General features: G+C 41.0%; 1 protein-coding gene across 1 annotated transcript in view; it reads left to right on the top strand.

The window, feature by feature from the left end:
* The window catches only part of LOC105937282 (phospholipid-transporting ATPase ABCA1), a 259,683-nt gene that overhangs the window by 186,145 nt on the left and 58,004 nt on the right, over positions 1 to 15,534 (top strand). Inside the window, exons 37-38 of the mRNA XM_036146479.1 lie at positions 366 to 481; positions 3,956 to 4,100. Coding sequence (XP_036002372.1) covers positions 366 to 481; positions 3,956 to 4,100 — 261 coding nt within the window. The remainder of the gene's footprint in view (positions 1 to 365; positions 482 to 3,955; positions 4,101 to 15,534) is intronic.

The following is a 15,534-nucleotide window of genomic DNA, read 5'->3' as shown; positions in this document are numbered from 1 at the left end:
TCAGTGTGGAAGGGATTTCTATGATCTATATAAATAAATGAATGACAAAAGTCACAGTATCAGTGTACACTTGTTTTGTCAATGTGTCACTGAGCGAACATTTGTTTCAAAGACAAGGAATTGGGTCTGTTCTTCACTGAATTAATTAGAAAGTTAAAGCTGGATACACTCAAGTGTTAATTAAAATGTTATCCACAGATTGCATACTCAGTCAGGAAGAAAAAAAAAGGAAATAAAAAAGTTTGTCAGTGTAGTCATTAATGTTCTTGCTGGCCAACTTTTTTTATTTATTTTTTTTAGAATCAACACATTAACGTTTGCTTGAGATAACGGCTCATGTTTTATTTTTACCAATGTCTTGACAGTGTAACTACATTGTACCCTGCTTCATTGTGATCGTGATCTTCCTCTGCTTCCAACAAAAAGCCTACGTCTCACCGCCCAACCTGCCTGCTTTGATTCTGCTCCTTGTTTTTTATGGGTAAGTAAAGAAGGGGGGAAAAAAGAGTAATTGTCAACCGTCATCAAAGTAACGTATAGCATTCATTCAGTAATTACTTGTTGTTTGTGCCACACATTTGCCATAAGTTTAAACATTTCATGCAAAGCTGAATAAGTTCATTGATGTAATAGACTTGAATTATGGTTTTCCCATTGCGATCCGATGCAACCATGTCTAACGGGACCAAAATAAAACAGATTTACAGCTTTGCTATTATATTAAGACACATGACTAAACATCTAGATCTGTGGACTGCAGGTCTTTATTTTACGTTACATTTATTCATGTAGTTTTACTTATTTTATAATATTATGGTAAAGTTAATTTTTTTTTACAAGGTACAATGATAGACTTAGACACCTTGGAACTTTAGGAAGGATTTTGGTAGGTTCACAATGGTTTAAAAAGAGGTAAAGTTTATTTGACAATGTGCTTTTTTGTCTGTCTTGTTGTGTCTCTGCTCTGTCTTCTCTAACCCCCAGTCAGCCGAGGCAGATGACCGTTCATACTGAGCCTGGTTCTGCTGGAGTTTTTTTCCTCCTTGTTAAAGGGGAGTTTTCCTCTCCACTGTCGCTTCATGCTTGCTCAGTATGAGGGATTGCTGCAAAGCCATCAACAATGCAGACGACTCTCCCTGTGGCTCTACGCTTCTCCAGGAGGAGTGAATGCTGCTTGTCAAGACTTGATGCAATCTGCTGGGTTTCCCTAGACAGAAAACTGTTTGACCAAACTGGATGATTTGATTGAATTTGACTTTGGAAAGTGCCTTGAGATGACATGTTTCATGAATTGGCGCTATATAAATATATTGAATTTAATTGAATATGTATTGGATGAATAGCCTGAGAAAATGCCAAGGGATTACCTTTTGTCAGATGTGTGACAGTTGTCTATATAAGATGTCTCGGTATTTCTAAATGGTTAATTATTTTATCTGCTCTAGCAATGTCTCCAGGGTCTTTAGTGGAGAAACCGGTCCCTTTCACAAAACACTTCAAGGCTAAATAAAGATGTTTTTAAATACTTTTTTGCCATCTCTTTGCGTTTTGTAAAAGGACACAGGCTGTGGGAAAATCCAAGACCTGTTATATCCTTGACTTGCTAAATGAAGTAGTCAAAGCTACGGATCAGCAAAGGTAATGCACCATTGCAATTCAAGAGCGGGAGGTTGCTATTACGGGCATGCTGCAGGGTCATCTGGTGGGGGGGGATTTCAGACCAAAACACTCAGAGACCAGCTCTATGCAATGCTTATGTGACTCACATCATCTCTTGCCATAAACACACACTGGACGAGACTGAACAGATGGCTGGACTTCAGCCAAGCTAAGTTTTTTCTCTGTAGCAGTTATGATCAGAAACAGAATAAAGCTGTAGTTGTGTCACATTCGTTTATCCCTTTTAGGAGATCTGTGACTCTTCTTTCATATGTAACACTATATATCGAGCCCTGCAGCGCTCCATCGCACGAGTTTTCTGATTCTGCGTTGACCGCCTTGATTTTTGAGAGCTCCCATGCGTGCAGGAAATCCCCAGCTCGATTTGTTATGTATGGAGGTCCAGGGACGTCTCATCTTGGCTGGTGTATGACAGAACTGTGTTGTGAAAGCTCACAGTTCCAATGAGAGTCTCAGTAGGTTTTAGTAAAGCCCACATGTTTACATTTGTTATGGTAGGCCAGAGAGAACGTGTCCTGGCATTACTCCCAAACGACCAAGTTGGCACGTAGTGACTCCTGATTGCTAAGAGTTGTTCTTACTACCCTTATCGTCCTCCTCATGGTGGTTGTTGGCATGGTTACTTATGCACTCTCTGCTGTTTTAAACGTTTAACTATCTCTCAGACTGTAAAACCTGTGAAACTGTGGGGGAATAGCTTCATTTCCTTTACTATGAAGATCAACACACTCTTGTGTCGCTTTAATGGCAGGAATATTGCATTTCCTATTCTGAGGAGTCTTGAGTGCCTCCAAGAAATGTTTTCTTATCATATTTATACCCTGGGGAAATAACAAGTCATCGAATATTAATAAAAAAAAAAAAGTTCCTAGACATTCTGTTCAACAAAAACAAGCAAAATCGCAAAGTAGTCGTCCGGTAATGGCGGTAATTGTGGGTTGGATTCCAACTTCCTCCCCTGCCACGTGTTGATGCGCCCTTGAGGAGGCATTTAACCACAAGTATTTCACTGCTCCGTGTGTGCTGTGATGGGCGCTTTGTGAATGTGAATCTAGTGTTAAAAGCTCTTTGATTGGTCGGTATGACAAGAAAGGCACTATATCAAATCAGCCCATTTGCCATTTAGGAATGCCAATAAGTGAGGTACTCGGCATTTCAGTAAAAAATAAACATAGGATACCCCCCCTCCCCGCCGACTAAATGTACTGAAATAAATGGTATATTTGAAAAAATAATAATGTGAGATTATGCTACTGCACTGAAAGATTACTAAAAGAAAATCCTCTTTTGATGGTATATTTAAAGTTCCATGGCCAGTGATAATCAATAAGTAATTTAGATGTTACATAAATAACACCCGGCATGTTCTGACGTGTTTGTCTAAAATGATCACACACACGTGCGCGCGCGCACACACACACACACACACACACACACACACGCGCATGCATACAAAACACACACAGAAAGGCCAAGAAAACGAGACATGTCAGTGCTGACCTTTAAAAAGCCCTTTAAGTAAATAATTTTAACAAATATCAATTTTTTTCTCTCTAATGCACCTCTAAAGTTCAAGCCAGACGTTTTAGTTCGTTGTTTTTTGGGGGGTTTTTTTTGCACTGTCTAACAAATTATCATTCTAACTGTAATAATAATTACAGCGCTTCAATTTTTGTGCATGCCAACGAAAACCATAATATGATTTAACAGATGTATTATGTTCTCTGAGGGAAAACAATGCAGAAAGTAATCTGTGAAACAAATGTAATCAGGCCAGAAGTAAATGATTATTTCATGTAAATGTGCCACCTAAAACCTGGGAGATACTTAGCAGAAATTGCACGCGGCGGATAAAATTTGGAAGGGGGCCTGCCGCGGCTATTGGATGACTTACGCCGACTCCACTTCACAACAGCTTCACTTCGTCTCCTTTTATAACTGAACTTGATCTGCAGGCTGCCAAGTGTGGGCGGCATCTATTTTGTAGCGCTTTTATGGGTCACTTACTTAAAATGCAAATTATCTGGTGGAGGCTGCCGGTGTCATGGACCGGCACAGCTGACCTGGTAATCTACATTCATGAATTGAAAATTGCATGGATGCAGTAACTGCTAATTTTATACTTGCCACAACCATTAACCCTGCCGGTTATTTCCATGAGTGCGGGCCAGTGTGGAGCTAACCTTCGGAAGATTTGAAGTTGGGCGGATTTTTTTTATTAAATTTTCTTCTCCTTCTGCCGTCTGTCTGATTGTGTCTGTTTTGCTTTGTTCAGGTGGGCCATCACACCCATGATGTACCCCGCCTCCTTCATCTTCAGCGTGCCCAGCACAGCGTACGTGGTGCTGACCTGCGTCAACCTCTTCATTGGCATTAATGGCAGCGTGGCCACCTTCATCATGGAGCTCTTCGACGATGATGTGAGTGACAAACACGATGCAAAACTGCAACCGTTTCCTCTGCTAGAATAAGAAGCCAGAAAAAAGACACGTCAGTGTTCTGAGCAGCCATGACGGCGATGTATGTGGACGCTACGTGAATAAATGTGCACACAGGCTGGATCTCCTTCTGATTTTTAAATGCATGGTAGGGTGGTGAGTCTCCTACTTGCTCGTCATTTGACGTTACAGGGGTAATGGTTAAATTTACTTAATACAACATGGCCCTCTCCTTGAGGAAGCTGATCATTTTGCCAAGACTCGCTAATTTTCTTTGCACAAACTCATGCAAGGTCATCATGCCCATTTATGCTGTATAAAATGTGGTATGTAGCTCCAGTTTTATTTTAATAATCAGTTTTCTCTTGTGCACTCTGTTTTCCCCCCCAACTTCTTGTTTTCCATTAACGCCTGCTCCTGAGTTGCTTTTTCAAGTTTTGCTCATGGATTCTCAGCCACTCTTTGTTCGTGCTCCGCTTACTTAGTGTTTCCCTTAATCCTGATGTCCCCCTGCATTTGATTGAGTTTGCTCATTTTCCTTATCCTTCCACATTTGCCCTGAGATTCGTGCACCCTTGCAGCCGCTTCACATTCATTTCCAATAAGTCGATTAAGATGCTGTGTAATCCCAAATACACAAAGGTACATTGTTCGTCTCTTCAAACAACACCCTGGGATTGTGAAGGCGTCATACCATTCAGGAAAGAGAGGGGTACTCTGTCCCAGATATTTAAATGTTTTGGTGTAAAATGTGCATATCAATACCACAGCAAAAGTGGGAGGTTTTTGACAAAGTGCTGGCCCTGTACCAACATGGCCTTAAAGGCCACTCAGAGAGGAAGAGGCCATTTGTCCAAAGAAATAACTCAAGAAGCAATATTACAGTTTGGAAATACATTTGGGGACAAGGACTTTAATTGTTGGATCATGAGGAAAGGACATTATGTGAAAACATTTAAGCAACATCTCAATGGTTGAGCACAAATTGGTCTTCCAAATGGATAATGACCCTGAGCCAAATTATTTACAAAGTGGCTGTTAAGACGGCAAAGTCAGTCCGTCACACGGTGTGCATGAGCAAGCAGCAAGCTACTGTGAGAAGACTGTGGATAGTGGAAAATGTTTGACCAAGGTCATACATTTTACAAGCCAACTCTACCAAATACAGGAGGAACTGTTTGTAGAAAAAATAATAAAAATGTATGTATTTTTTTATTTCAAGCACAAGTATTTCCTTATGGTAAAATTCTGCTTAATATCATGTATTTATTTTTTTTCTCTTCAAATTATAAATTGAAGCCACTCAACGGGGGCAAAAAATACTTCAGAAAAGGTTTCTGGTCTGTAGCTGCGTTTCTGTGCAAGGTAACCAGGGTTTTTCTTCAGTGAAACATAGGTAGCAGTTTTAAATTATTCCATAATGCACTGTAGCACAATGAGCAAAATAACAATAATCACTAAATAAATGACATTGCCTTGTATGATTATACCCTTTTTGATAACATTCAGGATTTAATACACCAAATTTCATTATTTCACTGAGTAATTTTTTTTATTTTTAACATGTCCTGTTTGGCAATTTAGCACTAGGAATTTCTTTCTTAGTGCCAAAAAGAGCCCAACAGGTTTACTTTCACAGTTGGATCATTATTTATTACATTTGATATTTCCAATTTTATTACAGTTATCACAACACTGTCTTTAATATATATATATTTTTTTTTAGGATTTGTGTCACTGTTAGCTTTTTACCGCAGCTATATCCTTTAGAACCTGTTCTAGAAAGGGGGGGAAAAACTCAATCAAAAGTATGGAGCAGATATGAGGGACTGGTAAAAATGGTAAAAATCTTGTTCAGAAAGAAGTGAGTCAGGGCCCATTTAAGATTATCTTTTTCCAGGCCCCAGCATGACATTCAGCTGGCCTGATTTTGATGGCACAAATTATCCTGAGAACGTCAGGCTGATTTATTTTCAGATGATGAGAAAAACAAGTTGTATTTTTATTTATTTATTGGTTTCCTTTTTTTTTTATTTATCTGGTTTCAACTTTATTTACAGTTTTAAGATGAGATAGGCCTCTCCTCCTGCCAGCCAGTAAGCTCAGACAGTTAAAAATCCCACAGCTCCTCAAAAATCCTATTTACGCAGAAGCCATAACAGAAGCCGGCTAATTGACTTGAATCCTCGATAAACGTTCTGTGTTTTCTAAGCGAAGCCTTCCCCGTGCCTGCGCGCGTGTAGGTGGGTGGGTAGAACGTGCGTATCCACCTGGTATTTGCTTTAAAGCAGCCCCTTTAATCCTTTCAAGGATTTTTCAAAGAACCCACTTTTTTTCCCCCCCTATTCTTTTTAAAATTTAATCGTTCGCTGAGAATTGGGGTCCTCGGAGAAGTTCCCTCATCCATCTTTCAGCGAGTTGTTCATTTCAGCGGCAGCCTTGGTCTCAAAGGATTTAAGAAGACAAAGAAACCAAAAGGGACCTAAATAAGAAATGCAGAGCTCTGGTTTGGAGAGGAAGCAGTGCAGTGTAAGAGAAGGAAAACTTGACTGTCAATCATTTTTTTATTCTTGATTGTATTTAAATGAAATAAAATTGGGCAGCTTCTGACTCAGAAATGTGCATCAATGCGTAGCATCTATTTCCCAGTTCTTCTTTCCCGTGTATTCTCCGAACCAAACAGGTCCAGATAGATTGGTGGACTTATTTGTTGCATGATTAGCATCTATCGCGCACGGTTTCCAAGTGCTAATCAGCCATTCCTCGTCAACACATGTAATAGCACTCAGCTCTGACAAGCTGCTCATGCATCTGACGCGTCATAAAAGTCCCAGCCTCTTCCACAGCTCCGCTCTGATGCCGGACTTTCCCTTTGCTGAGGCAGATCCCCTCGACTCAAACGTCTTGTCTGGCTCTGCTCAGAAGGTTTTGTACGCCTGCAAACAGGGCTGGGTCCTCTGCGTTGCAATTTCATGATTGCCAGCATTCATTGTCTGTGCTTTTTCTGTTTATTTATTTATTTTTTCCTTAGCTCTGTTTTTGCTGTCTGCATTCCCATTATTTATTAATACATTGTCAGTGGGGCATGCGACTCATAAAAGGTGCCAGCTTAATGGGCAGTACATTGCCCGCAGGCAGAGTAAAGGCCCGAATTTACAGCTTGCTTCTCTTGCTCGAAGCACTGGGGGATGCTGATAGTGTTTCCGGGAGACTTGACAGTGTCAGATCTGTAATAATCCCTCTAATTAGACTCGATTTTCACTGCTGTTAAGAGAACAGATGGGTCGGCAGCGATCGGAGTATGTTAAAACCCTCCACCAGAGTTCAGAGTGGATTTTTTTTCTCTTTGCACCAGACTCAACAAATTGGCTGAAAAAGTACCTGGAAATTTATATGTCAAATTTCAGCAGTCTTCTCGATTTTTCACTGGGATTCAATGTCAGACCAACACAAAGGAGTGCATAGCTCTGACGTGGAGTCAAAAAAGGGAGCAGTGTCTTCCTACGAATACAATTCAGAAAATGATCGTGTGCTTTTGAAGCCATCCCCCCGCTGCAGATCCAGGAGGAAGTTGTGGAGAAATTTAAAGGCGGCTTAGATAGGGAAACAATATCCTGAGCTTTGAATGTCACATAGATTCAATGGATGGATTCAATTATTTACTTGAAAATTAAATTGACTATGGCACAGGTGCAAACCTGCCAAGACACTGGCCTCCACCTTAACCGAGGGCCAGGGAACTTAGAGCATTAATTAGAGAAGCTGCCAAGGGGAGGTAGAGATCAGCAACTTAGGGGGAAAAGTCTTTTGAAAGGACAACTCTATATGATGCACTCCACATATAGACTGACTTTAAGGGAGAGTGACAGAAAAGGCTTTAGTTTAATGAAAGTGTTCCACAAGCCTTGTAGGCCACCCAGCACACATGTGGACGAAGATGCTTTCGTCTATTTAGACTCCAACTAGACCTTTCTGGCCTCCATGCAAACACCTTTATGTGGTGAGAAACTAACCCTGAATGCAACATCCCCACGGTCAAAGCTGGTGATGGCAGCATCATGCTGGGGGGGGAATTGTTTCTTGAGCAGGGACAGGAAGACTTAATGGATTAATGGAACCAAGTCAAGGTCAATAATTGAAGAAAACCTGTTAGAGGCTAAAGCAAATACTTGAGACCTGCGGGGACCTGGGGAAGAGGTTTGCCTTCCTGCACGACAACAACCTTTAACATAAAGCAGGAGCTACAATGGGTTGGTTTACATCCCCTCGCTGAATAGTGTTGTCCCACCCAAATGATGAGCTAACCGGATACATAAAACCAGAATTCTGTGTCCGCAGCCAGCAAGCGAAAGTAACAAGAAACGGGGCTCACACTGGCTTACGTGAGCGTGTCAGAATAATTGGCATGTGGGACAACCAATAGATAAGGTGATACACCCAGAACTTGAGGGACAGAGGGGGGGGGGGGGGGGGGGGGGTGTAAGGGCAGGATCAAAACCTTTGACCAATCCCTGCCCTTTGGACCAAGTGACAGGATTGGTCAGAGTGTTTAAAAGCCCGCAGCTTTCATGGAGATTTACTTTTTTAATCTCTTTTTTAATCTTTTTCTGGATGCATAATGTATTGACTACTGTCAGGAAGGAAGGACTTTGCTTCATTTTTATTTATTATCTAGCTCTAAAAGTTCTTGTGAGTTCCACTGAATTCAGCTCAAGTACACCCCAGTGGTAGTTTTACGACAGTTTGAGAACCAGTGGGTTTAGATCAAAGCGTCCTCGTGTTCAAATGGTCCAGGCAAAGTCCAGACTTAAATCCAACAGAGAATTTCAGGCAAGACTTGGAAAATCAACGTTCAAAGATGCCCTTTATCCGACCTGACTGAGCTTGAGCTATTTGGCAATGCAGGGGGGGGGGGGGACAAAACTTTTCGTCTGAAGATGTACAAAGCTGGTAGAGACGAACCCCAAAAGAACCGAAGCTGTATTGTACAGCAGATGGTTAGTTTAAAGTAATAACTCATGGGGACTGGATGCAAATACACGAGACCTTTCAGCCTTTTATTGGCAAAAGAAGGTTAAAGTAATTTATCATCGTGAGTCCACTTTACAATTACGCAGCACTGTGCGTTGTCTGTCAAATGAAATTCCCCCAAAAAAGATGCCGATGTTTGTGGTTGTAGCGCGACAAAGTGTGGAAAATGACAGCGAGCAGATGTACTCCTGCCCCATGACAGCTCAATCCAGCAACAAAGCTTTTGTCTCCTCATCTCCAGGCTCCTCGGCGGTGGCGTTAGTCAAACAGTGTCGCTCAAAAGTAAAGCTACAGGCTCCAGGATGTTTTCTGTCTTCAAGCAGAGGGAGGATCTTGATCCCCTTTGGGCATTGCTCCATTTTTTCTTCTTTTTTTTTTTTTCTACGAGAGAAAAACGTGGTGGAAAAAAAAAGAAAAAAAAAAAACAGCAGAGTGAAGAACCAGAGCAGCACTTTCACACACTCTTTGCCCTAGTTTTTTTGTTTTAAAACCGCTGGGAGATTTTGCACCCCTTAGGACTGTCCGACTCCCCGCAGACTGCATCAATCCTAGCTCGCCTAACGCCTGGAGCCGTGTCTGAGTCAATACCTCCACCGCGTGCCGCTTGGAGATAACCACAGGCGCGCGGTGGAGATTCTTCAAGGATGGATGGAGGTAAAGGCGTGGCCTCGCGTTTGATTTTTTTTTTACAGATCGTATCAAACTCCACAACATTTACTGGCCAGCAGTGCCCTTCATTACAGAATGTTAACGTGTGTACATAAATTACCCTGAACGATCGAAGTGATAGTAGTTTCGCAGAAATATCAACCATATAAAATATGATAGCCGTCGGTTGGAGCCATATAGATATATATTTATATATATTATATATTTTTTTATCTGCATGCTTCCCCTGATGTTATGAATGGAGCTGCATGGTGGAAATAAGCTCAAGCAGCGATATGGGTCAGATAAAGCAGAGCACAGACTCCGCCACCTTCACACCCGAAAAGGATTTATAGCAGCGAACGTAAACAAAGGGAGGAGAAATTTGCCAGTATTCCATCATCAGCTCCTACAGCTTTTTATCAACCTGCGAAGAGAAGATGCCTTTTCTTTCTTTTGTTTGTTTTGATCTGAAATTAAGTCCTGCTTTGTTTGCATTATCCCCCAAGACGGACCAACTTCTTGCAACCAAGGTCATTGCTGTTTATTAGCTGTTTGACTTCCTTGTCTCTGTACAAGCTCACTAGAGAACTAAAGGAACAAAGGTGCCTTCGGAAAAATCCCGCTGTGGGTGTATGTTTAAACATTTACATCCAACAGCAAGGGGATAAATATTAGACAGACGGAAAAATTGGTTGGTTCCCTCGCAGGTGTTTTCTCCTGAAGTGATTTATTTAAAAGCATTTTTGGTATTGTAAACCTACATGCTTTAGTGTGTGACAGAGTAAACAAATAGTACAAAGACGTTACAAAGATGCACCGAAATAGCACGGGCAGATTTGGTGGCAGCTCTACGGAGACTGTTGATCTTTGCTCTGCGGTCATCTGTTATATCCTAAATAGTTTTTATTTGCAAAATTCCCAGTCTTCCCTTTATATTTTCTTCAATTTCATTGAAAAGCGCTGCTTATCTACTGAATGCATATCTAATGTATGCAAGCTGTGAATCCGTAGCCCGAGTCAAATTCCTCGCTTGCGCACAATCATGGTCGAAGAGAGAAAATTGGATAGTGAGAAAGCATGTGTCCCCTCTCAGATCTTTTTTTCTCTATCTGCTTTTTTGTCCTACTTAATTGTTTCAGATTGTATAAAAACTTTTATTAGCCCTTTTGTAGCAGTTTCAGTACAGGTCAATGCTGATGTGGACTTTTTTTTAATTAGGGCAAAATTATTACAGACAAGTTAAAATATTCCTATAATCTAAAATGTTAGGTATAACACAAATTATTAGCAGTTATTAACCACACTTTTTTACATTCTCTTTAATTTCTCTTACTCCTACGTGAATTTATTTTACTCAAATGCAGATTTTGGTGCACCAAAATCTCTTTTTAAATAATTTATTGATAAGAAGGCCAAACATAGCAAACATTTTCTAAGGAAGACTCACCCAAATCCTGTTCTTCCAAAACAGGTTTTCAGTATTGTAAAATCACAATATACATTTTTGGTAATTTTATTATGTATTATTTCTTTTCTGGCCCTTGGGCGACTTAGACTTAACGATTTGGCCCATGACCATTTTCTGAGTCATTTTGGTACTCTCTTCTTTGCCAGATTACTTCAATGCATTGGAGAGTTGTTCAATCATGAATAATTAGATTGTTTAAGGCCAAACCCCAGCATGTCAACAGGATTTTAGCCTGGTCTTTGACTGAGCAACTTCAAACCTTTATCTTTGTAGTTAATTTAATTTTATCTTCAGCCATTCAGAAGTAGACTTCCCAGTATTTTGGAGTTACTTAGAACACCCACTTAGAACAGGAAGTCCTAAGTGGGCGGGGCTAAACGGATGTCATCTGTACAGAAGAATGCAGTGTGTACATATGTGAGGGGACTTTCAGAAAGCTGGATGCTACTGGGATCTTGGTGTGGAAGTCCTTACAATTCCGTCTTTTATGGTGAGAAGTTAGATTTTGAGGCTTGGCCACACCAGGCTTAAAACAAGTAAGAGATACTCTGTGATCAACTCTCTACTCTTAGAGAAAAAACTCGTTAGAGGTCTGGTGAGCGCGCCACGTGACACAAGGTGCGGGCCTCCACTCGGAATCTTTTGACTGAGCAACTCCAAACCTTTATCTTTCTAGTTTGACTCATTTAATTTGCATCCATCCAGAAGTGGACTTCCCAGAATGTTTTACCACAAATTCATGGTTGCATTAATTACAGCAAGTTGTCCAGGTGCTGAAGCAGCACCTGGACAACATAAACCCACGGTTAGATCACCACATTACCATGTTTGATTGTCAGTATGATGTTGTTCTTCTGAATTTCATGTTGGTTTTATGCCAAATGGGATGCATGACCACCAAAAAGTTACACTTTGGTCTCATATCCCCTTGGAATATATCCTATAAGCCTGAGATAGTGTAAGCTAAATGAAGGGCAATTCCTAAAAAAGCATATTAGAGGCTGCAAACACTTGAGACTGGGGCACAGGGTCAACTTGTTGAAGAACAATTTTTCTAAATTTAAGCTAGAGCTGCCAAATGAATTATTCGGCTCAAAGCATGCAGTATTCATTCATCAAAATCAGCAAGTCATAGTCCAGACCCAAATCCAAGTGAGATACTTAAAAAAGACTTTAAAATGTATGTTCACAGACGGTTTCCATATGTGCCTCCGGAATGGCTGAGCGTGAGCGAGTTTCCAAGAAGGCTGGACAAGAAGAGCTGCAAAGCTGTTAGAGTAATACTTCAAAAGAGTTACGTCTGTAAAAAAGTGGTTGTACAAGTTGTTAGCTCAGGGGGCCTGGATACAACGCAGATTCATCTCTCTGCTTTTTGCCTACCTCTTCACAACTGTTTGCTGTTTGCATTTAGTGAAGTTTGTAATTGTACGTCAACAGAATGGGATGACTACTTTTGCAAGGCAATAAGTCCAAAAGAACACCATGCCTACTGTGGAATACGGTGGGGTTCGGTTTTGTTAGCAGCTTTCTCGAGAGAAGTGAGCCAAACCACCTGCAGTGTTGGCTGCAAAAGGTCCTTACACCAAATAAAACCTTAGAAGTAGCATCTATTTTATAAATGAGCAACTTATTTAAAAATCAAAAGCCTAATTTGTCTTTAAATATGGGTCAAAGAAGAAGGGATCCCATTAAATCTTTGTTGGTTTCAAGGTATTTCAGAGAGTTTTGTTACTACGGAAAGGTATCAACAAAGTACTCCTTGCCTGGACATATGTCTGCATAACATATGCTGTTTTTTACTTGAAATCCCACACGTACATTGGACTATGGTATAACTATATTTATTCATCTCTCTTTCGAAAGCTCTAACAGGGAACTTGAAATGAAAGGACTTCTTTTCAAGCTGAACTCTGCGGCTTGTGCGCGCCGAAACATTTAGTCTTTCAAACGGTGACTGCTGTGCCGTACCTTTTTAATCTTCAAGCAAATGCATAAACGTGGAGGGGAAAAAAGGCAACAAATTATTGTTAAACTCGACATCTGAAGGTTTGCTTTTACATCATGATCGGTGAGGGCTTTTCATCATGGTCTCATATCTACCTCAGAGAAAGCACTCCAGTGACCACCTACTCATCGGAGAAGAAGAAAAAAAAAACCTTGCATAAGCCCACTTTTGATCTTAAGCATAACTGTGTTTATTTTTCCACAAAGAGAGGGGATTAGTCTTTGTTGCTTTCGTTCCATTAACCCGCATGCTCTCATAAGAAATTCAGAATAAAACCATTTTTAGAGGAAAAACAATCTGCATCAAAAAGAATGGTTATAAATGGCTTTGCTGAATCAATTTGACTTGTACTTCGTCCTGTTCGTCTGGTGTCGCAGACCCCCTCCCACCCTCGGCACCATCCGTCTTTGCTGTTCCAGATAATGGAAGAAAGAGCGAAGCGTGAAAATTCACACCTGGAATTAAAATCTGCCCTACGCAGATTTTAGAGTCAGATCTGAGTTACCTGCTTTCTGTTTAACAAATATACCCCAACAAGGTCTTTGGGTGGGGTGCCAGATGAGCAACAAGCAGGATATCAACAGTTTTATTGATGTTTCTGTAACACCATGGACACATTCAGCCACTTAAGCTATCTCACCATTTGGACACCAGACAATGGGTGAAATTCCCTTACCTAAGTATCTTTTTGTGGATGCATTTTAGCAGCAAACTCGCCTTTATTGCCATTGCTACATATATTCCTATGAAATGTGGCCTCTGCATTTAGTCCACCCCTTTAGGAAGCAGTGGGCTGCCCCTGTGCGGCACCCAAGGAGCATTCTGGGGTTTTGGACCCAAAGTGGTCGTTGGCAGTCATCGGCTAATTCTTCTATATATCTGTGTTTTGTACAACTAATTGGCATTTAATATGGCTGGGGTATGGTTTTACCAGTTTTGCACATTCCTCCTTACATCAAAGCCCAGCTTTAGTCAGATTGGGGTTTTCATGCCTCACCACAAATTCTGGGTTGAATTTAGGTATGGGCATTGACCGGGCCATTGTGACACATTCATATGCTTTCGTTAAAGCACTCCAGTAAAGTGCTGCTTATACGGTCAGAGCAGCTGTTTTCCTGGAAGATGATACTCCATCCCACTCTCTTGTTTCTTGCAGCCTCTAACAGGTCTTTGTCTTCTAAAGCTACTTCCAGTTTCTCTCCCCCTGCCAAAGAAAATCTTCCCTACAGCATCCACACTGCCAGTACCATGTTTCACCGTGTGTTCGGGGTGATGCACAGTTCTAGTTTTCCCATCACAACTGACAACATGCATGTAGCCCGAAAGTTACATTGTGGTCCGACCTGACCAGTGCCCCCTTTTCCCCCATTTGCTGTGTCTCCTACTGAAATGAAGTTCCAACGAGGCTTCTTATGCGTTCAAAATCGGCTTTTCTACTCCCGGAGTTTTATTTAGGGGGCTGAATGTCAAGAGGGCTGAAAACATAAATGCGCCGCACTTTCTAGACTTTTGTGACAAGAACTTGTTATGCTTCATTTTCTGTTGGCCTAAAAGTCAAATAAAATACAGTACAGTGCAAACATCTGGTTTTGTCCAGTTCTTCCATCTGGAATAGGAAATAGCTGAGATCAGCTACTTTATAGAGTACGCATATATCCCTGAAATATAACTGGCAGAAGCGCTAACTGTGGTTCCTGGCCTGTTATGGCTCCATGCAATCCTGGTAACTGCATATTGAAAGCTTAGTCATGCAAACTAATTTTACTGTGCAATAACACACACACACACACACACATCCATGAATGAAATATGGGACAATAATGGACTTTACCTGAAAAACTATACCCCGACTTACAACATCATGCACTGCCTAATCTTTACACAGGCAAAAAGCAGGAATGATGAATTTTCTGTCTCCTGCTGTGTATGCGAGAGCTTTGAAGACTGCTGCAATGAAGCAGGATGCATAATGCATGAAGTTGGTTTTGAACGCCAAGCCACGGCAGGTGTATTTATAGTTTATCCTTGCTCTTTCCGCGTTTTGTTTTCCCAAACCCCGTGCCTCCTCTGTGGTGGAAATGACGTCCCTCCTTATTTCCATTATATGGTTACAACCTCATTTTTATAAAAGTCATTTAGGTCATTGCTGCTTTGTCCTTTATTGGGATCCCGCGTAGTTGTCATCATGGAGGAATAAGTTTGGTAAAGGGGGCAGGAAAATATCTTGTCATGATAAGACATGCTTATAATTGATTTCTGTT

The sequence above is a fragment of the Fundulus heteroclitus genome, chromosome 14, assembly GCF_011125445.2.
Source record: "Fundulus heteroclitus isolate FHET01 chromosome 14, MU-UCD_Fhet_4.1, whole genome shotgun sequence".
Lineage (NCBI taxonomy): Eukaryota > Metazoa > Chordata > Actinopteri > Cyprinodontiformes > Fundulidae > Fundulus > Fundulus heteroclitus.
Note: the sequence above shows the minus strand (reverse complement) of the source record. Positions and strands in the feature narration are given on the sequence as shown.